This window comes from Pseudophryne corroboree, chromosome 2, assembly GCF_028390025.1.
Source record: "Pseudophryne corroboree isolate aPseCor3 chromosome 2, aPseCor3.hap2, whole genome shotgun sequence".
Classification (NCBI taxonomy): domain Eukaryota; kingdom Metazoa; phylum Chordata; class Amphibia; order Anura; family Myobatrachidae; genus Pseudophryne; species Pseudophryne corroboree.
Genome location: NC_086445.1, coordinates 917,258,302 through 917,281,032, shown reverse-complemented (window position 1 = coordinate 917,281,032; position 22,731 = coordinate 917,258,302). Strand labels below are relative to the sequence as shown.

Here is a 22,731-nt window from a genome sequence, read left to right as displayed (position 1 = left end):
TGTTTTACTCCAACATTATTACACCATTAGCATGTAAGGAAAACTTAACGAACAAACATTTACAGGACTATGACATGAATTCACATGGAGTGTGTTATTAAATCATCCAACTGCTCTCTGTCTCGTTAAATATATATAAGATATTCATAGTAGTTGAAATAAATATGACCAACAGTCTATATCAGATGTTCTTAAATGCGGTCCTCAAGGCACCCCAGCAGTCCAGGTTTTAGGTATATCCACGGCTCAACACAGATGGTTAAATCAAATTGACACAGGAACTAATTAAGTCACCTGTGGCCAAGCATGGATATACTTAAAACCTGGGCCATTGAGAGGTGCCTTGAGGACCCTTGGTTTATATCATATCCAATGTTTCAGTCATCCTTTTATTACGACTTTCCTCAGTGATCAAAGTACAAAAGCAACAAATAGACTTAAATGCATAACATACTCACCCACGTATCAAACAATCCCAGCGCCGAGTGCGGAGCAGTGACTTCATCACAGTGCGACACCGCCAGAGACCTCACTCCAATCCCAGGCCGGCTGGTGTGAAACAAAGGTCGCCAAGCCTACCACCAATAGAAACCACGGGGGTATATTTACTAATATTCTTGTTTTAGCCGTTTTTAAGGGTGTTTGAACTCGAATGGTATCGGGTGCATTTCTCTGACGTCCTAGTGGATGCTGGGAACTCCGTAAGGACCATGGGGAATAGCGGCTCTGCAGGAGACTGGGCACAAAAGTAAAAGCTTTATGACTAGCTGGTGTGCACTGGCTCCTCCACCTATGACCCTCCTCCAAGCCTCAGTTAGATTTTTGTGCCCGGCCGAGAAGGGTGCATGCTAGGTAGCTCTCCAGAGCTGCTTAGAGTAAAAGTTTTAAATAGGTTTTTTTATTTTCAGTGAGACCTGCTGGCAACAGGCTCACTGCATCGTGGGACTAAGGGGAGTAGAAGCGAACTCACCTGAATGCAGAGTGGATTGGGCTTCTTGGCTACTGGACATTAGCTCCAGAGGGACGATCACAGGTTCAGCCTGGATGGGTCCCGGAGCCGCGCCGCCGGCCCCCTTACAGAGCCAGAAGAGCGAAGAGGTCCGGAAAAATCGGCGGCAGAAGACGTTCCTGTCTTCAATAAGGTAGCGCACAGCACTGCAGCTGTGCGCCATTGCTCTCAGCACACTTCACACTCCGGTCACTGAGGGTGCAGGGCGCTGGGGGGGAGCGCCCTGAGACGCAATAAAACATGTTTTAAACCTTATATGAATAAAGAAATGCATCACATATAGCTCCTGGGCTATATGGATGCATTTAACCCCTGCCAGTTTTCCTAAAAAAAAAAAGCGGGAGAAAAGGCCGCCGAAAAGGGGGCGGAGCCTATCTCCTCAGCACACAAGCGCCATTTTCCCTCACAGCTCCGCTGGAAGGACGGCTCCCTGACTCTCCCCTGCAGTCCTGCTACAGAATCAGGGTAAAACAAGAGAGGGGGGGCACTAATTGGCAGAAAATACATATACAGCAGCTATAGAAGGGAGAAACACTTATATAAGGTTATCCCTGCATATATATAGCGCTCTGGTGTGTGCTGGCAAACTCTCCCTCTGTCTCCCCAAAGGGCTCGTGGGGTCCTGTCCTCTATCAGAGCATTCCCTGTGTGTGTGCTGTGTGTCGGTACGATTGTGTCGACATGTATGAGGAGGAAAATGATGTGGAGGCGGAGCAATTGCCTGTAATAGTGATGTCACCCCCTAGGGAGTCGACACCTGACTGGATGGTCGTATGGAAGGAATTACGTGACAGTGTCAGCACTTTGCAAAAAACTGTTGACGACATGAGACAGCCGGCAAATCAGTTAGTGCCTGTCCAGGCGTCTCAAACACCGTCAGGGGCTCTAAAGCGCCCGTTACCTCAGATGGTCGACACAGACCCAGACACGGATACTGACTCCAGTGTCGACGGTGACGAGACAAACGTAATGTCCAGTAGGGCCACACGTTACATGATCACGGCAATGAAGGAGGCTTTGAACATTTCTGATACTACAAGTACCACAAAAAAGGGTATTATGTGGGGTGTGAAAAAACTACCCATAGTTTTTCCTGAATCAGATGAATTAAATGAGGTGTGTGACAAAGCGTGGGTTTCCCCCGATAAAAAACTGCTGATTTCTAATAAATTATTGGCATTATACCCTTTCCCACCAGAGGTTAGGGCGCGTTGGGAAACACCCCCTAGGGTAGATAAGGCGCTCACACGCTTATCAAAACAAGTGGCGTTACCGTCTCCTGATACGGCCGCCCTCAAGGAACCAGCTGATAGAAAGCTGGAAAATATCCTAAAAGGTATATACACACATACTGGTGTTATACTACGACCAGCAATCGCCTCAGCCTGGATGTGCAGCGCTGGAGTGGCTTGGTCGGATTCCCTGACTGAAAATATTGATACCCTGGATAGGGACAGTATATTATTAACTATAGAGCATTTAAAGGATGCATTACTATATATGCGAGATGCACAGAGGGATATTTGCACCCTGGCATCAAGAGTAAGTGCGTTGTCCATTTCTGCCAGAAGAAGTTTATGGACACGACAGTGGTCAGGTGATGCGGATTCAAAACGGCATATGGAAGTTTTGCCGTATAAAGGGGAGGAGTTATTTGGGGTTGGTCTATCGGACCTGGTGGCCACGGCGACGGCTGGGAAATCCACCTTTTTACCCCAGGTCACCTCTCAGCAGAAAAAGACACCGTCTTTTCAAACTCAGTCCTTTTGTCCCCATAAGGGCAAGCGGGCAAAAGGCCACTCATTTCTGCCCCGGGGCAGAGGAAGAGGAAAAAGACTGCAGCAAGCAGCCTCTTCCCAGGATCAGAAGCCCTCCCCCGCTTCTGCCAAGTCTTCAGCATGACGCTGGGGCTTTACAAGCGGACTCAGGCACGGTGGGGGCCCGTCTCAAAAATTTCAACGCGCAGTGGGCTCACTCGCAAGTGGACCCCTGGATCCTGCAGGTAGTATCACAGGGGTACAAATTGGAATTCGAGACGTCTCCCCCTCGCCGGTTCCTGAAGTCTGCTCTACCAACGTCTCCCTCCGACAGGGAGGCAGTATTGGAAACTATTCACAAGCTGTATTCCCAGCAGGTGATAATCAAGGTACCCCTCCTACAGCAGGGAAAGGGGTATTATTCCACGCTGTTTGTGGTACCGAAGCCGGACGGCTCGGTGAGACCGATTTTAAATCTGAAATCATTGAACACTTACATAAAAAGGTTCAAATTCAAGATGGAATCACTCAGAGCAGTGATAGCGAACCTGGAAGAAGGGGACTATATGGTGTCTCTGGACATCAAAGATGCTTATCTCCATGTCCCAATCTACCCTTCTCACCAAGGGTACCTCAGGTTTGTGGTACAGAACTGTCATTATCAGTTTCAGACGCTGCCGTTTGGATTGTCCACGGCACCACGGGTCTTTACCAAGGTAATGGCCGAAATGATGATTCTTCTTCGAAGAAAAGGCGTCTTAATTATCCCTTACTTGGACGGTCTCCTGATAAGGGCAAGGTCCAGGGAACAGTTAGAGGTCGGAGTAGCACTATCTCAGGTGGTGCTACGTCAGCACGGGTGGATTCTAAATATTCCAAAATCGCAGCTGATTCCAACAACACGTCTACTGTTCCTAGGGATGATTCTGGACACAGTCCAGAAAAAGGTGTTTCTCCCGAAGGAGAAGGCCAGGGAGTTATCCGAGCTAGTCAGGAACCTCCTGAAACCAGGACAAGTGTCAGTGCATCAATGCACAAGGGTCCTGGGAAAGATGGTGGCTTCTTACGAAGCGATTCCATTCGGAAGATTCCATGCAAGAACGTTTCAGTGGGATCTGCTGGACAAATGGTCCGGATCGCATCTTCAGATGCATCAGCGGATAACCCTATCTCCAAGGACAAGGGTGTCTCTCCTGTGGTGGTTGCAGAGTGCTCATCTTCTAGAGGGCCGCAGATTCGGCATTCAGGACTGGATTCTGGTGACCACGGATGCCAGCCTGAGGGGCTGGGGAGCAGTCACACAGGGAAGAAATTTCCAGGGCTTGTGGTCAAGCATGGAAACGTCTCTTCACATAAATATCCTGGAACTAAGGGCAATTTACAATGCCCTAAGTCAAGCAAGGCCTCTGCTTCAGGGTCAGTCGGTTTTGATCCAATCGGACAACATCACGGCAGTCGCCCACGTAAACAGACAGGGCGGCACAAGAAGCAGGAGGGCAATGGCAGAAGCTGCAAGAATTCTTCGCTGGGCGGAAAATCATGTGACAGCACTGTCAGCGGTGTTCATTCCGGGAGTGGACAACTGGGAAGCAGACTTCCTCAGCAGACACGACCTCCACCCGGGGGAGTGGGGACTTCACCCAGAAGTCTTCCACGTGATTGTAAACCGTTGGGAAAAACCAAAGGTGGACATGATGGCGTCTCGTCTCAACAAGAAACTAGACAGATATTGCGCCAGGTCAAGGGACCCTCAGGCAATAGCGGTGGACGCTCTGGTAACACCGTGGGTGTACCAGTCAGTGTATGTGTTCCCTCCTCTGCCTCTCATACCCAAAGTACTGAGAATCATAAGAAGGAGAGGAGTAAGAACTATACTCGTGGCTCCGGATTGGCCAAGAAGGACTTGGTACCCGGAACTTCAAGAGATGCTCACGGAGGACCCGTGGCCTCTACCTCTCAGAAAGGACCTGCTCCAGCAGGGACCTTGTCTGTTCCAAGACTTACCGCGGCTGCGTTTGACGGCATGGAGGTTGAACGCCGGATCCTGAAGGAAAAAGGCATTCCAGATGAAGTCATCCCTACCCTGGTCAAGGCCAGAAAGGATGTAACTGCAAAACATTATCACCGCATTTGGCGGAAATATGTTGCGTGGTGTGAGGCCAAGAAGGCCCCTACAGAGGAATTTCAACTGGGTCGTTTCCTGCATTTCCTGCAAACAGGACTATCTATGGGCTTAAAATTAGGGTCCATTAAGGTTCAAATTTCGGCCCTGTCAATCTTCTTCCAAAAAGAACTGGCTTCAGTGCCTGAAGTTCAGACGTTTGTCAAAGGGGTACTGCATATACAGCCTCCTTTTGTGCCTCCAGTGGCACCTTGGGATCTCAATGTAGTGTTGAGTCTCCTAAAATCACATTGGTTTGAACCACTCACCACTGTGGAATTGAAATATCTCACATGGAAAGTGGTCATGCTGTTAGCCCTGGCTTCAGCCAGGCGTGTCTCAGAATTGGCGGCTTTATCATATAAAAGCCCTTACCTAATTTTTCATTCAGACAGGGCAGAACTGAGGACTCGCCCTCAATTTCTCCCTAAGGTGGTTTCAGCGTTTCACATGAACCAGCCTATTGTGGTACCTGCGGCTACTAGGGACTTGGAAGACTCCAAGTTGCTGGACGTAGTCAGGGCCCTGAAAATATATGTTTCCAGGACGGCTGGAGTCAGAAAATCTGACTCGCTGTTTATCCTGTATGCACCCAACAAGCTGGGTGCTCCTGCTTCTAAGCAGACGATTGCTCGTTGGATTTGTAGTACAATTCAGCTTGCACATTCTGTGGCAGGCCTGCCACAGCCAAAATCTGTAAAAGCCCATTCCACAAGGAAAGTGGGCTCATCTTGGGCGGCTGCCCGAGGGGTCTCGGCTTTACAACTTTGCCGAGCAGCTACTTGGTCAGGGGCAAACACGTTTGCTAAATTTTACAAATTCGATACCCTGGCTGAGGAGGACCTGGAGTTCTCTCATTCGGTGCTGCAGAGTCATCCGCACTCTCCCGCCCGTTTGGGAGCTTTGGTATAATCCCCATGGTCCTTACGGAGTTCCCAGCATCCACTAGGACGTCAGAGAAAATAAGAATTTACTTACCGATAATTCTATTTCTCATAGTCCGTAGTGGATGCTGGGCGCCCATCCCAAGTGCGGATTGTCTGCAATACTTGTATATAGTTATTGTTACAAAAATCGGGTTGTTTATTGTTGTGAGCCATCTTTTCAGAGGCTCCTACGTTTATCATACTGTTAACTGGGTTCAGATCACAAGTTGTACGGTGTGATTGGTGTGGCTGGTATGAGTCTTACCCGGGATTCAAGATCCTTCCTTATTATGTACGCTCGTCCGGGCACAGTATCCTAACTGAGGCTTGGAGGAGGGTCATAGGGGGAGGAGCCAGTGCACACCAGCTAGTCATAAAGCTTTTACTTTTGTGCCCAGTCTCCTGCGGAGCCGCTATTCCCCATGGTCCTTACGGAGTTCCCAGCATCTACTACGGACTATGAGAAATAGAATTATCGGTAAGTAAATTCTTATTTTTACTGCAACTTTTTGAATCCTGATACGGTCATTTACTAAGCTGCCGAGTTCGTCTTTTCCGATGTCGATGTGATTCGTAATGTCAGGCAGTGTTTTACGGGAGTGATGAGTAAAACACTGCCTTACAAAACACAAGGAATCCCGGCCGGATCTGTGAGATCCGTGCAGGGCTTCATTGTGCACCTTTAAAAAACAAATTAAAGTGTTAAAAATCAAGAAAAAAATTGCATGGGGTCCCCCCTCCTAAGCACAACCAGCCTCGGGCTCTTTGAGCCGGTCCTGGTTGCAAAAATATGGGGGGGAAATTGACAGGGGTTCCCCCATATTTTAACAACCAGCACTGGGCTCTGCGCCTGGTCCTGGTGCCAAAAATACGGGGGACAAAAAGCGTAGGGGTCCCCTGTATTTTTAACACCAGCACCGGGCTCCACTAGTCAGAGAGATAATGCCACAGCCGGGGAACACTTTTATATAGGTCCCTGCGGCCCTGGCATTAAATCACTAACTAGTCACCCCTGGCCGGGGTACCCTGGAGGAGTGGGGCCCCTTAAATCAAGGGGTCCCCCCCTCCAGCCACCCAAGGGCCAGGGGTGAAGCCCGAGGCTGTCCCCCCCCCCCCCCCCCCCCCCCATCCAAGGGCTGCGGATGGGGGGCTGATAGCCATGTGTAAAAATAAGAATATTGTTTTTTGTTGCAGTACTGCAAGTCCCAGCAAGCCTCCCCCGCAAGCTGGTACTTGGAGAACCACAAGTACCAGCATGCGGTGGAAAAACGGGCCCGCTGGTACCTGTAGTACTTCAAAAAAAAAATACCCAAATTTAAACAGAACTCACACAACTTGAAAGTAAAACTTTATTACATACATGCACACCTACATTCACACATACTTACCTATGTTCACACGAGGGTCGGTCCACTTCTCCAAGTAGAATCCATGGGGTACCTGAAAATAAAATTATACTCACAAAAATCCAGTGTAGATCAGTCCTCTTCTGAGCTTGTAATCCATGTACTTGGCAAAAATACAAACCGAAAAACCCGAACCACGCACTGAAAGGGGTCCCATGTTTACACATGGGACCCCTTTCTCCGACTGCTGGGACCCCCCCTGACTCCTGTCAAAGAGGGTCCCTTCAGCCAATCAGGGAGCGCCACGTCGTGGCACTCTCCTGATTGCCTGTGCGCTCCTGAGCTGTCAGTCAGGCTGCGCACGGCAGAGATACAATGTAGCGCATAGGCACTACATTGTATCCAATGGTGGGAACTTTGCGGTCAGCGGTTGACCGCGAGTAACCTCACCGCTGACTGCAAAGTTCCCACCATTGGATACAATGGAGTGCCTATGCGCTACATTGTATCTTCAGTGCGCAGCCTCAATCACACTACAGGAGCGCACAGCCAATCAGGAGAGTGCCACGACGGGTACCCCTTGGATTCTACTTGGAGAAGTGGACCGACCCTTCTCCAAGTACCAGCTTGCGGGGGAGGCTTGCTGGGACTTGCAGTACTGCTACAAAAAACAATATTCTATTTTTTTTTCACAAGGCTATCAGCCCCCCATCCGCCGCCCTTGGATGGGGGGGGACAGCCTCGGGCTTCACCCCTGGCCCTTGGGTGGCTGGAGGGGGGGGACCCCTTGATTTAAGGGGTTCCCACTCCTCCAGGGTACCCCGGCCAGGGGTGACTAGTTAGTCATTTATATAGGTCCCTGCGGCCCTAGCATTAAAAGTGTCCCCCGGCTGTGGCATTATCTCTCTGACTAGTGGAGCCCGGTGCTGGTGTTAAAAATACGGGGGACCCCTACGCTTTTTGTCCCCCGTATTTTTGGCACCAGGACCAGGCTCAGAGCCCGGTGCTGGTTGTTAAAATATGGGGGAACCCCTGTCATTTTTTCCCCCATATTTTTTCAACCAGGACCGGCTCAAAGAGCCCGAGGCTGGTTTTGCTTAGGAGGGGGGATCACCCGCAAATTTTTCCCCCAGTTTTTACAGTAAACAGACCCTTTCCCATAGATAACCATGCACAGATCTCACTGATCCGTGCATGGTTATTCAAACTCGACTGGAAAAAGCAGGTCTATTTTTTTGCTGCTTTTTTTAACGATTCGCAAAAAAATACACCCGCACTTGAGCACTCAGAGACTAACACCCAAATACGAATGAATAGTGAATACCCGTGTTGTATGAAATAACAGCCGCGTTTGACCGATGGTCTATTCATTCGTATTTCTGAACTTTGCCAATCAAACCATTACGAATAGCCCAAACACTGCCGAGATTTGTGCTTAGTGAATTCCCGTGTTGGGACTTAGAAAAAAAAACACAAATCGAACAAACTCGGATTTGTAGTAAATATTGGCCCACGTACGTGTCAGATATTATATAGGGGTTCATTCCGAGTTGATCGCTCGCTAGCTACTTTTTGCACCCGTGGAAACGCATAGTCACCGGCCATGGGGGTGTATTTTTGCTTTGCAAGTGTGCAATCGCATGTGCAGCCGGGTGGGACTAAAGTGTTTTGCAGTTTCTGAGTAGGTCTGAACTTACTCAGCCCTTGCGATCACTTCAGCCTGCCCGGTCCCGGAATTGACGTCAAAACACCCGCCCTGCAAACACCTGGACACGCCTGCGTTTTCCCTACCACTCCCAGAAAACGGTCAGTTGACACCCCTAAATGCCCTTTTCCTGTCAATCTCCTTGCGGTCTGTTGTGCGAATGGATTCTTCGTTAGAAGCATTGCACAGCAACGATGCGGTTTGTACCCGTACGACGCGCATTGCGGTGCATGCGCAGGTTTGCCATTTTTTTAACTGATCGCTGCGCTGCGAAAATTGTCAGCGAGCGATCAACTCTGAATGACTCCCATAAATAGTCATATTTATTTCAACTACTGTGAATGTCCTGTCAGTGCCGTCTGCAAAATACCTCTATTTACATACATGGATACCCGGGGGGGGTTCCTAGACAAGTAATATATAAGGTGGAGCGCCGGTTTTCGTATTTGGTTTGCGCAGGGTTGTCCAGGCCTGTATTTTTGTGTCCACAGTTGTCCTTAGTATTGTTTCTTACACCAGCCCCATGCAAGGCACAAGAGATCAATTAGAAACAAATGTCCCTTCGTCATACGCATTCCACAGAATAGCGCAGTAGTCTGGCTACATGTCTATCACGCTCCTGTGGCACTCCCACACTCTTGCATGCCGTGGCAAAGCTAACTGCTTGGTTGACACCCAGAAAAGTCTGTATTAGACACAGAGAGCCTTCCACATATGGAGCCTCTGTGAAGGTGCGTATGCTTGATGCAGGAACCTGCACAGTTTACTAAAATATGCCACGTGTATCCACATATCTGGACTTGGGTCCAACTCTGAATCGGGCCTTTACTAGACAACTATGTTGCATTTCTTGTTTTGTTACAATGGAATACAGAAATGTTACTGATTGCAATGATTTCCTGTATGATTTCACTGGGATGGGCATGGAATGGCCCCCGTCGATGTGGTTTTATGTGGCTCTGCAATTTTATGTACATTAGGGGCCTATTGAAAAATAAACAAATGTATATTTGGACCGTTTATAAAAATCCTTTTGCTGGGTGCATGTGCTCCCAGTAACTTTCCTGGGAAAAGGTAACCCATAGGCTACAATGGCTAATGCTATCTGAAGATGGTGCTGGCTATGGGGGACAAGCTATTGAAAGCTATCTACAGAATTGGGTAAGTATTAAAGGTGTAATTTTTATTTTTGCTCTATTATATAGTTGTTTTTTTGCTTATTGTATTTGACCTTGTGCCAAGAACGGGTAAGGGTGAGCCAAGGGTGATTGCTTGTAAACATTCATGGAAATTCCTAGATAACTGCTTTTATAACATGAAAGTTGATAGGCAAGATGGTTTCATATTTGGCAGGTAATCTGGTCAAATGAAGTAAAAGAGCAGGCTACTTAGTTAAATACTCTGTGGACATTGCAACATTGCCTGGGAGCTATCTATTTTAAGCTTTTGGGTTCTGATGAATGGGTTTGAGCACTACAGTGATGACCAAATAAATATATATATTTTTTTATATATGTACGAGAGAGTTTTATACTGTGTGTGTGTGTGTGTGTGTGTGTGTGTGTGTGTGTATATATGTGTGTGTGTGTGTGTGTGTGTGTGTGTGTGTGTGTGTGTGTGTATAGGTAGATAGATATATATATAGATATATTTATTTATTTATTATTTTTTATTATTTTTTTTCTCAAAGGAGAATAAAAAGGGGCGCCTCATAGTGCATCAATCAGTTTAAAATAAAATTTATTCTAGCGTTCTTTACAAGCACTAGGTCATAAATCATGTACCAAAAGCGGCGGTTTCAACCACCGTAGGTATAAACATTTGATATTTAGATAGTAAGTGGATAATACCACGAGCAGTAACCGTCAGCAGTCTCACCACAGTCGTTAGCTCTTTCACGCCGGGCCACGCCCTACGCGTTTTGTCACGATGGACTTCGTCAGAGAGTGTGCGTTTGTAAATACTAGTAAATGGGCCTGGCATCGTCAGGATCACCTCGGCTGCCCCACTCCCTCCCACCTTGTTGCAAATGAGCGTGATGACCTAATTAAGAACAGGATTCTATAGGTAGATATATAGGTGTGTGTGTGTGTGTGTGTGTGTGTGTGTGTGTGTGTGTGTGTGTATGTATGTATATATAATATATGTGTATATACATACACACATACAAACCGGTCACATTGCCTCCCCCTGCATCTCGCCCCCTCACAATCCCGACGGTCATGCCGACCAACAGGGACTATTCCCATAGAGTGGGAATAGAACCCATGGCGAACGCAGGTTACCACCGAGCCCGCAGTGTGGCGATACACACACCGGTCACGCAATACACACATAGATAGATATATCTATCTAATACTGTGTGTGTGTGTGTGTGTGTGTGTGTATGTATGTATGTATGTATAATATATATATTATATACACTGTATTAGACTCGCTCTGAGTGTTCTAATGATCTTGACATTGATGTAACTAATGGTAATCTGTATCTGACTTGAGAGTAGTTCTCATTTAATCCCTCCACTTTGCCTGGTAAAGTCTCCTAAAGCTCTGGCTAGCCATCCAGTGTGAAACTGTTTTGTTTACTTCTAAGCCTCTAAAATCCTCCTATTATTCAGGCTGACATAATCTGAACCCTTATGCTTTAAATGTGATTGCTAATCTTCAGCAAGGTGGCAGATTTACGTTATCTCTGGTTCACTTCCTTGGCAGAGCGTGATGCCAGAGGCGCACATCGATGTGGATGCTACAAAACCAGTCAGCAATCCAGTTGTCGAAAACGGACACCGACCTCTGCCTGGTAGGTATTTAATGAATGCTGGTGGGATAGGAAGTTAATAATCTGAATATTACCATAGAGGTGTATTATATATTTATATACTATTCTGTTTTTTTATTTTGATGCACATGCTTCTGAATTGCTCCTAAAACATGACATAGGATTTGGGTGTTGTAGTTATTCATGCAGGATAGTAATACTCCTCCTATATAAATGCTTAAAAAAAAGAAAACATTTTTTATGTATGTATATATATGTGTGTGTGTGTGTGTGTGTATGTGTGTATGTATGTATAGGGATCCAGGTGCTAATCAATGCAGAAAGCAGAACTGACAGATTTGCAGCTGCTGCACACATAACAATAGGAAGCAAGAGATCTAGATACAAACAATTGACCTGTTCTGAGACAGGAAGTGACATCAGTAATTACTGACTGATGGTAGAGGGTATATATAGAGACCCTATCCCAGCACACCAGTACCCCTTGAAGAAGTCATCAGGACGAAACGCGTTGGGCTCTCCCTCTGTGACCCTCTACCTCAAAGTTAAGACTCTCCATTATTTATTTTAGTTAGCGAACATTTTTTACTTATATATTTATATATTTATTGCTGTAAACTTTTTGGTCCTAGAAACTTGTATATGTGTTTTTAGTACACAATCCATCCCTCCCCCCAAATTTTTTAAAAATATATATTTTGTCTAGCATTACACATTTTATTATTATTCTATTTGTATTTCAACTGTACCAAATAAATTTGTATATTTTATTTTATTATATACATGGACTGATACATATTTTTAACACACCGGTGGTCGCCAGAACCCTTATACCATTTGCTTATATATATATATATATATATATATATATATATATATATATGCAAAAAAGGGGCGATAAGGGTTTCAGCGACCAACGGTGTCTAGTAAAATATGATATATATGAGGAGACTTACTGGATTTACTGGATACGTATAAAATAACAATATATTTATTTATGCAATAATAAAAAAAGGATATAATATAAAACCAACTATAATTACTATCAGGGTGGGTTAAAAGCCGGAGGACGTATGCTATTAACTAATAACAGATAAAAGGATTGCTAAAAAATTACATATAATAAAAGGCAATATATAGTAAAATATCGGATAAAAGAGTGCTGCTTATCTTTTTAAAAAGTGGAGAGTCAATGGAGGTACACCCAACGCGTTTCGTCACTCAGACACATCAATGTGTGTGTGTGTGTGTGTGTGTGTGTGTGTATATATCAAGCATATGTGCCACCATTGTGCTCCGTTTGAATGGTTTTGGCATTATTAAACAGTGCTTTATACCTAATACCTTTCCTGTCTCATTCAGCAGATGCCGTCTCGGTTGCCCCCACCCTTCCAACGCAGGAGCACTCGCCAACAGTGTCTGTCAGAAAGCCACACATGCCTGTCACCGCAGTAACAAAAGGATGTGGAGAGGCTAACTCCAGCACCCCCAATGGCAACCTCCGTGCCCAAACACCGGAGCCCAAGAGTCCCCTGGAAATGTCCCCAAAGCAAAGTACTACACAAGGTGAGGTCATGCGAATACATTTATAAATGTGATCTCCCACTTCAACATATCCAGCTGTTCATACATAGATCGATATTCAATTGATTATCGTGCCCAATCTTCCGTCTAAAGTGACAGGAGATCGCGATATTCAATTGTTTCTGGTTTTCGCACTGATCTCGTCCATAGAGGTCTGGTTTAGCCGCGTAAAGCAGCTAAACCCTATGAAAGTGCTGGGCATGATCGTGAAAAGTGCAGTTTGGGCGCCCAAATGGTTAACTTTTCATGCATTTCAACTTGCCACGCCTGGGGGATGCGAGCTGAAATGCAGACGCCGGCAGCCATTGCGTGTCCGAATGGAGCTACAATTGAAAAGCTTCGTTTGGGCAATATCTAGTGGCTACTGGCGGATAAACATTTGAATTCTGTCCGTAGAGTCAGTCTATTGGCCAAAATGCTTTTATGTCTTGTCTAACTATATTACAGGTTGAGTATCCCATATCCAAATATTCCGAAATACGGAATATTCCGAAATACTGACTTTTTTTGAGTAAGAGTGAGATAGTGAAACCTTTGTTTTTTGATGGTTCAATGTACACAAACTTTGTTTAATACACAAAGTTATTAAAAATATTGTATTAAATGACCTTCAGGCTGTGTGTATAAGGTGTATATGAAACATAAATGAATTGTGTGACTGTAGACACACTTTGTTTAATGCACAAAGTATTAAAAAATATTGGCTAAAATGACCTTCAGGCCGTGTGTATAAGGTGTATATGTAATATAAATGCATTCTGTGCTAAGACTTAGGTCCCATCACCATGATATCTCATTATGGTATGCAATTATTCCAAAATACGGAAAAATCCGATATCCAAAATACCTCTGGTCCCAAGCATTTTGGATAAGGGATACTCAACCTGTATTTGCTTTTTTTATGTCAAAATAAAAAAATGTTGTTATGGTTATATATTTGGCATGACTGCACAGTTTTTTTCCCAGTTCTAAGGAAGTGGATTTGAAGCTATGGGTCAGGATCCCAAATATGGGGTGCTATACTGGATATGGGCTGTATCTTGGTGAAATCCAATTTCACAAATTATGTTCTACAAACATACACAGTACACTCATTAATAGTCCTAATTAGTTATGGAGTCATACTGGTCCCCGGTTTGATATTCCTTAATATTATTTTTTATCTTCCTGTTCAGGACACGATTCTGTAACTAGTTCTATTGTTTTACATTCCTCTTTTAGTCACCACATATTTTGTTTCATTAGAAGCTAGCTAACCATCGTTGAGTAAATCCTACATAATTACTGGAGCTATCAGTCATGTTCTTGTCGGTGAAAGAAACAACACATCTGTAGCTGATGATTTAGATGAAAATTCTGGGATGTTAACATGAAGATTAGTAAATTAGAAAGTGACCTATTTGTGCAGCCGTCCAGTGCTGCAGCTATTGCTGAACTTTGTCATTCATATCGTTCAGCGGCATTACACAGTACAGCTGAAAGTAGCCTATACAGCCAAACCGTAGCCGCTCTTAAGGTGCATACACACGGTGAGATTCGGGCTAACCCCGATTCTCACTATGCGACAGGGGCTAGGTCGGCATTGCAAGCACATAATGACCGTGCTTGCGATACGGACTATGGGGGTCATTCCAAGTTGATCGCTAGCTGAAAATGTTCGCTGCGCTGCGAGGATGCAAAAAAAGGCACTTCTGCGCGTGCGTATGCAGTGCAATGCGCACGCGCGACGTACTTTCACAACACCCAATGTATTTTCACACAAGGTCTAGCGAAACTTTTCAGTCGCACTGGTGGCCGCAGAGTGATTGACATGAAGTGGGCATTCCTGGGTGTCAACTGGCCGTTTTCAGGGAGTGTTCGAAAAAATGCAGGCGTGCCAGGAAAAATGCAGGCGTGGCTGGGCGAACGCAGGGCGTGTTTGTGACGTCAAAACAGGAACTGAACAGTCTGAAGTCATCGCAAGCGCTGAGTAGGTCTGAAGCTACTCTGAAGCTGCGCAAAATAATTTTGTAGCCGCTCTGCGATCCTTTCGTTCGCACTTCTGCTAAGCTAAAATACACTCTCAGTGGGAGGCGGCATAGCGTTTGCACTGCTGCTAAAAACAGCTAGCGAGCGATCAACTCGGAATGACCCCCCTATGTACGATTTTGGCTAAGTGTCATTTTTGACTATCTTTTCTACGAGAGTCAAAATTGACTTGCCTGCACAGTCTACCTATGCTTGCGATGCCAACTGCGCACCGGCATCGCAAGGTGACTTTCACCTTGCGATCTGCACTAACTTTTCTTACGGTTTTGACTAGATAGTCAAAATCGTAAGTAAATATCTCACCTTGTGTACACACCATTAAATGGGATCCGTTTATAATAATAATTTTCTTTGTACACTTGGAGGTGAATTGTTTTATAAACTGTGGCCTTATCTAGTCATTTACTAACTGATCTACTGTTGTGGACAAAATTTATCGTCGCCTGCTGTAGTTATATCTGTAACCGTTTCAGAAAAGAATGTTTAAACCTGAGTGTTCCGTGATTTGCCCCATTTCTACTCACACATTTTAATATTGTATTGAAGCAGGTGTTGTGTGGGTGACATCATTCTACATTCATCCTTATGACCTGGTTGATGTACAGATGAAGTGTTAGTGTCTAAACACTTTTATTGTATCTCTCTGCTTTGTATAACTGCTAGGTGCTGTCAGGACATGGAATGCTAGCGTTGTCAGGACAATGGGTGTAACTGCAAGCTCTGGTGAGAATATCCTCCTCTTTCTTCTCCAACTCCTAATTCTCTCTCAGTGCCGTAAGGCAGAGGATTATCTGATGACATGTGAATGTAACTATTATTTGTAAACTATTGCCACTACCGCTGATACTTATGGTTTTAATGCACTGCAGGCATGATAGTTCCTGCACATAATCCCAGCAAAGTGGTATTTGTATATACTTGTCATTCGGTAACCTTCTTGACTTTCAGATTAAACCTCTGGCCTCACAATATGTAATAGCAAAGTAGTGTGTTAATGATGACACATTCCAGAAAATGTCACTGAAAATTTTAAAATCATTGCTTAAGTACCATTTTTTTCCCCTGGAAATAAATCCTTCTACAAATAATTCTACACACAGTCAGCACATTCATAGGTGTGCGCAGGGGGGGGGTGCCTGGTGCGCACAGGCACCCCCTAATATCTGGCACCCAGATCTCACATGCCTGATGCAGCGATCGCCGAGCAGGCTGAATACTGTCCCCTCTGCGCTGCACCCTGTCAGGACTGCATTACTGACCGGATGCCACTGCCACCCGCTTTCAAACTCCCAGCTCCACCTCCATGTACAAAAACAGCGTGATGTGATTACGTCATGCTGCTCGTACGCCCACCCGCCACATGCCCACCTCTCTCCTTCTATGCTATGCCAACGCCAGCCACTGATGAGGATCAGCATGCAGCCAGCGTTCCTCTTAAGAAGACAAATTCAATACTGGCAGGCGGTCAGCAGCAACATTGACACATCACTCGTTTTTCCAGCAGCAGCAGTACTAGTCTGCGACTGTCAGTGTCAGTGAGTGACTGACTTGTAAGTAAGCTGCTGCAGCTTGCGTGGGAAAGAGCGGGGGAGCCAGACCAGGCTGAGGAGGAGCAGTGTAATTGCAGTGAGTGCCATCAGGGGTGTTTGTTTGGTGCACACCACAACATCTGACAATGTATCTGCTTTATTAGGATTGGTACAAGGGTGGATATTTTATATTGCGTTGACCGTCAATAGATGGTGCTAAACATGCCCAAAAGGCGGTGCTAGACACACCCCTCCGACGGTACACCCCCTAATAATATGTGCTGCGCACGCCTATGAGCACATTTACTTACATTGCATGAGTATGTAACTATCTAGCAACCAGTGTTTGTAATACAAAAAAAGGGGTTTGCGGGTAACAGGATTGGGTATAATTTACCAGCGTTTGGGATGCCGGCATTCAGAATACCAACGCCAGCATCCCAACAATTAAAATCCCGACAGGGGTGAGCTAGGTATGTTCTACCCTGTCCCCCTACCCCAGTGATGGCTAACCTTGACATTCCAGCTGTTGTTGAACTACACATCCCAGCATGCCCTGCTACAGTATTGTTATTTGGCCATGCTAAAACTGATGCAGGGCATGCTGGGATGTGTAGTTCAACAACAGATGGAGTGTCAAGGTTAGCCATCACTGCCGTAACCCCTAACCATCCCTTTCCGCAGCCTAACCCTAACCTCCCCCCGTTGTAACCTAAACCTAGCACTCCCTTTCCCGCAGCCTAAGCCTAACTCTCCGCCCTTAGTGCCTAAACCTAACTTCCCCCCGGTGGTGCCTATCCCTAATTCCCCCTCCCCGCAGCCTAACCCTAACCTCCCAGGGTGGTGTCTTACCCTACCGCTATTCTCACGTTCGGGATGTTGGCTGTAGGGGTTCCGGTGTCTGTGATTTAACCTTTTCGGGATTTCGGCATCGGTATTCTGATGGGTGTCAGTATACCGGCTGCCGGGATCCAGACAGCCGACATCTTTACCGAGTACCGAGGTAACAAACGTCAAGTTCATCCCATTGCTTTTTACCACATAATTATTTTTAATGCCAGATACTAAATTCATTAGAAACAATACATCTGTGCCTTCCTTTAACAAATAAAGGGATTATTCTATTGTGTTTTGCAGATTTATGACTTGTTTTCTAATTCTTTTCAGAAAAAACCATTGCTACCAAAACTGCTCAGAGTTACAGTATGACAAGTGCCGCAGTAATCAGTGAAAGGTAAGTCCCATTACTTATCACCATTCTGCAAGAGTACTGGAAACTTGGCCAATATCTGTAAGCTTTGTGAATTTCTCCCTTTTTAACCTTGTGGATGTCACTAACCAAGGATCTACAGTGACGGCTGGCCAACAAACTAATTTCGTTTGTGACCAACCTTTGTGACATTCATAGAATTTCCAACATTTATTCTAGAACTCTTTACTTAATAAATTCAAATAGTTTCATGGACCAATGAGACTTACTCAGCCGTGGTGTAGAAATATAACCTATTAACCAAGAGCCTACAGGGAGTTTCTAAGAGAACAACTCTGTGTTTTGAAAGATACTGTGTAGTGATATTAGGGTGAGTTTAAATTAAAACAATAATTAGGCCAAAAGCACAATTTTGGGAATGTGAAAAAAATGTGCAATGTAGCCTTTTCATTTGACATAATATCATTTTCTTTTGCTTTGAGTTTGTTGCAAATGAATGACTTATTTAGGAATATGGTGGTATGCTGACAAATATAGTACAGCACATGAAACCAGATATAGGGGTATATGCAATTCACGGCGAATCGCGGCAATTTTTCGCCGTTTTTTAATTCGACTTAATTCGACAGGTGAATTCCGGAAGGTGGCTTCCGGAATTCACCATATTCAATGAAAAACGGATTCGCCAGAATCGCGGGCGAAAATCGGCCGATTTGGCGGATTTTGCCGCGATTTAAAAAAACGGGTAAAAACGGGAAAAACCCGGGGGGAAAAATGGCGTGGGGTCCCCCCTCCAAAGCATAACCAGCCTCGGGCTCTTCGAGCTGGTCCTGGTTCTAAAAATGCAGGGGAAAAATTGGGCAGGGATCCCCCGTATTTTTAAAACCAGCACCGGGCTCTGCGCCTGGTGCTGGTGCCAAAATTACGGGGGACAAAAAGAGTAGGGGTCCCCCGTATTTTTAACACCAGCATCGGGCTCCACTAGCTGGACAGATAATGCCACAGCCGGGGGTCACTTTTATGCCGTGCCCTGCGGCCGTGGCATTAAATATCCAACTAGTCACCCCTGGCCGGGGTACCCTGGGGGAGTGGGGACCCCTACAATCAAGGGGTCCCCCCAGCCACCCAAGGGCCAGGGGTGAAGCCCGAGGCTGCCCCCCCCCCCCATCCAATGGGCTGCGGATGGGGGGGCTGATAGCCTTTTGTGATAATAAAAAGACATTGTTTTTTCCAGTAGTACTACAAGTCCCAGCAAGCCTCCCCCGCAAGCTGGTACTTGGAGAACCACAAGTACCAGTATGCGGGAGAAAAACGGGCCCGCTGGTACCTGTAGTACTACTGGAAAAAAAATACCCAAATAAAAACAGTACACACACACCTTGATAGTAAAACTTTATTACACACTACCGACACACACATACTTACCTATGTTGACACGCCGACTGCCACGGTCTCCGACGATCCGAGGTACCTGTGAAAAAATTATACTCACCTTCCAGCGTCCAGAGGTACATCCAGGTCCAGAGATAATCCACGTACTTGGCAAAACAAAAAAACGAACACCGATCCATACCGGACTAAGAAAGGGGTCCCATGCTTTCACATCAGACCCCTTTCTCCCGAATCCCGGGACATCACGTGACTCCTGTCACTGAAGTCCCTTCAGCCAATCAGGAAGCGCTACTTCCGTGGCGCTCATCTGATTGGCTGTGCGCTGTCTGTGCTGTGACAGCGCATCGCAAAGCCGCTCCATTACTTTCAATGGTGGGAACTTTGCGGGTAGCGGTGGGGTTAACCCGCGGTCAGCCGCTGACCGGCGGGTGACCTCACCTCTAGCCGCTAAGTTCCCACCATTGAATATAATGGACTGGGCTGTGCGATGCGCTGTCTGCTCAGACGCGCAGAGCCAATCAGATGAGCGCAACGAAGTTGCGCTTCCTGATTGGCTTTAGAGACCTTTCTGTGACAGCTGTCACTGACAGGTCTCTCTGCATTCGGGGATAGGGGTCTCATGTGTCAGCATGGGACCCCTTTCAGTCCGTTTGGTTGGGTATTTGCGTTTTGTTTTTTTCTACAAGTACGTGGATTTATCTCTGGACCATGGCTGAGGTGAGTATATTGATCTTTTATTTTCAGGTACCCCTGGATTCTACATGGAGAAGAGGACCGATGTCGGCGTGTGAACATAGGTAAGTATGTGTGTGTCGACGTATGAAATAAAGTTTTACTTTCACGGTGTGTGTGTCCTGTTTTTATTTGGGTATTTTTTTTCCAGTAGTACTACAGGTACCAGCGGGCCTGTTTTTCTCCCGCATGCTGGTACTTGTGGTTCTCCAAGTACCAGCTTGCGGGGGAGGCTTGCTGGGACTTGTAGTACTGCTGGAAAAAACAATATTCTTTTCATGATCACAAAAGGCTATCAGCCCCCCCATCCGCAGCCCATTGGATGGGGGGGGACAGCCTCGGGCTTCACCCCTGGCCCTTGGGTGGCTGGGGGGGGGGACCCCTTGATTGAAGGGGTCCCCACTCCCCCAGGGTACCCCGGCCAGGGGTGACTAGTTGGATATTTAATGCCACGGCCGCAGGGCACGGCATAAAAGTGACCCCCGGCTGTGGCATTATCTGTCCAGCTAGTGGAGCCCGATGCTGGTGTTAAAAATACGGGGGACCCCTACGCTTTTTGTCCCCCGTATTTTAGGCACCAGCACCAGGCGCAGAGCCCGGTGCTGGTTTTAAAAATACGGGGGATCCCCTGTCAATTTTTCCCCCGCATTTTTAGAACCAGGACCAGCTCGAAGAGCCCGAGGCTGGTTATGCTTTGGAGGGGGGACCCCACGCCATTTTTTTTTAGGATTTTACCGTTCCAGCAATAAAAAAAAAATAATATTTTAAAAAATATATAAATAATATTTGTGCCTCCCAAAAAAAAAAGTACCTAATCCCTTCTAATATAAATAGATCTGCTATTCCCAAAAAAAAAAACACAAAAAAAAAACATGTTTAAAATTTTTTTATTTGTTTTCACCCTCCAAAGTGTGGCGGATTGAAAATGACGAATTTGCTGTCTAAAAGCACTGCTGTCGAATTTCCAAACTTGAATTGAATATGCTTTGGTCGAATTGCAGCACTTGTATCATTGCAGAAAAGTCGAATTTGCAAAAATTCGAATTTCAAAAAGTCGAATTTTGAAAGTCCGTTTTTTGGTCGGAAAGCACTGAATTGCATAGGCGAATTTTTTTTTTTGGTCGAAAATGACCCGAAATTCGACAATTTCGGGAATTCGACCGCAATTGCATATACCCCATAGGCTGTTAAATAGTTCAAGAACTGTTGCCACACAAATCAAACTACAAATCACCATCCATAGCATTGTGTATGCTACCACAGTTAACCAAAGGTGGCTGTCAACATATCATCTGATACACTAATACACTAATAATGAATAAAATGCTGCCATGCACAAATGTGTGGTTACCTTATCAGAATTCTGCTTTTATTTACTAAACTGCAGTAGGCAAATGACTGGTATTGTGTGATTGGTTTGTTTGGGTTAGCTCATTTATGCATATAGCACCATTATGAATTGTTTATATTAAGCCCCGGTGTGTCTAAGGCTTACAAACCCATAGAGGGTTGGGTACGAAAACCCAGCAGTCGGGATCCATTTTTTCTCTACCTCTACCCCTAATCCTAACACTATCCTCCCCAATCCCTGCAGCCTACCCCTAACCATCCCCACAGACTAACCCTAATCCTACCCCTAGTGCCTAACCCCAACCCCTGTAATTACGTCTGGGATGTGTCTGGATTCTGGCTGTCAGGGTCCTGATTGCTGGTATTATGACTGCATTCTCCATGGGTTAAATGGCCATATTTCTTTGTATGTCTTTGTGACTCTAAAATAAAACCATCCAATAACTGATTCCTTTGGATTACTGTACATTTATAGTAGTTACACTTGAGTAACTCGTATAAATATCTTTTAGGTGACACTTACTATTTAAATGTTTCCTCAAGGAGGCATTTGTCAAAGTGTAGGAGGTGGCACTGCAGATTGTAACATTGTGGCTCCAGTCTGCCACAAGTTATGGCACTGTGCAGCAGAGTGTGGCCATGTTGACGCGATGGACCTCGATTTGCATCATCAAGCCCCCAGAACTGGAGACTGTTCTATACTCTCAGAAGTCTAAGAAAGGCCTCCTAAATTCTCCTGCACTTTCTGGGAGAGTATTGTTTTATATATGCCTTTGTCATCATTTCTATGGAAAAATTAGTTATCGAGAGCATAAACGGTAATTTATCATTTTTAAGCATTATATTTGTACTTTAACAATCCCCACATATAAACCAAGAGCAATAAAATATGTGAGAAAACAAAATAAAATAAGTAAGCTTCTGACCTGTTACCACAAGTGTATGACACATTCTCCGCACCCCGTCAGGCTGGTTTGGTATCACAAAGGAATAGCTTCTTCCATCTCTCTTCAACTGTGAAGACCACAGTTACAAGAAAACCATAATGAAAACTTTCATTAAACTTTAAACAAAACAATACAAAAATAATAAAATGAAAACAAGATACCCGCCCTCAAACCCGCTATTCTGGATATTCCAGAGATCATTATGGCTCCCAGTCTCAGCCCGCCACTGATCTGTAGTGCACCAAATGACAGGAAGGACTGATTGATGGCATGCCC

The 22,731-nt window shown here is 45.5% G+C and overlaps 1 protein-coding gene across 2 annotated transcripts in view; it reads left to right on the top strand.

Annotated features, from left to right (window-relative positions):
* Positions 1-22,731, top strand: part of SMTNL2 (smoothelin like 2) — a 202,373-nt gene that overhangs the window by 122,201 nt on the left and 57,441 nt on the right. The window contains exons 2-5 of one of the 2 annotated variants that reach the window (XM_063956136.1): positions 11,617-11,704; positions 13,049-13,249; positions 15,959-16,018; positions 17,992-18,058. In XM_063956136.1, the coding sequence (XP_063812206.1) occupies positions 11,617-11,704; positions 13,049-13,249; positions 15,959-16,018; positions 17,992-18,058 (416 nt within the window). Of the gene's footprint in view, positions 1-11,616; positions 11,705-13,045; positions 13,250-15,958; positions 16,019-17,991; positions 18,059-22,731 lie in introns of both variants that reach the window. The other variant, XM_063956135.1, reaches the window with a different exon arrangement.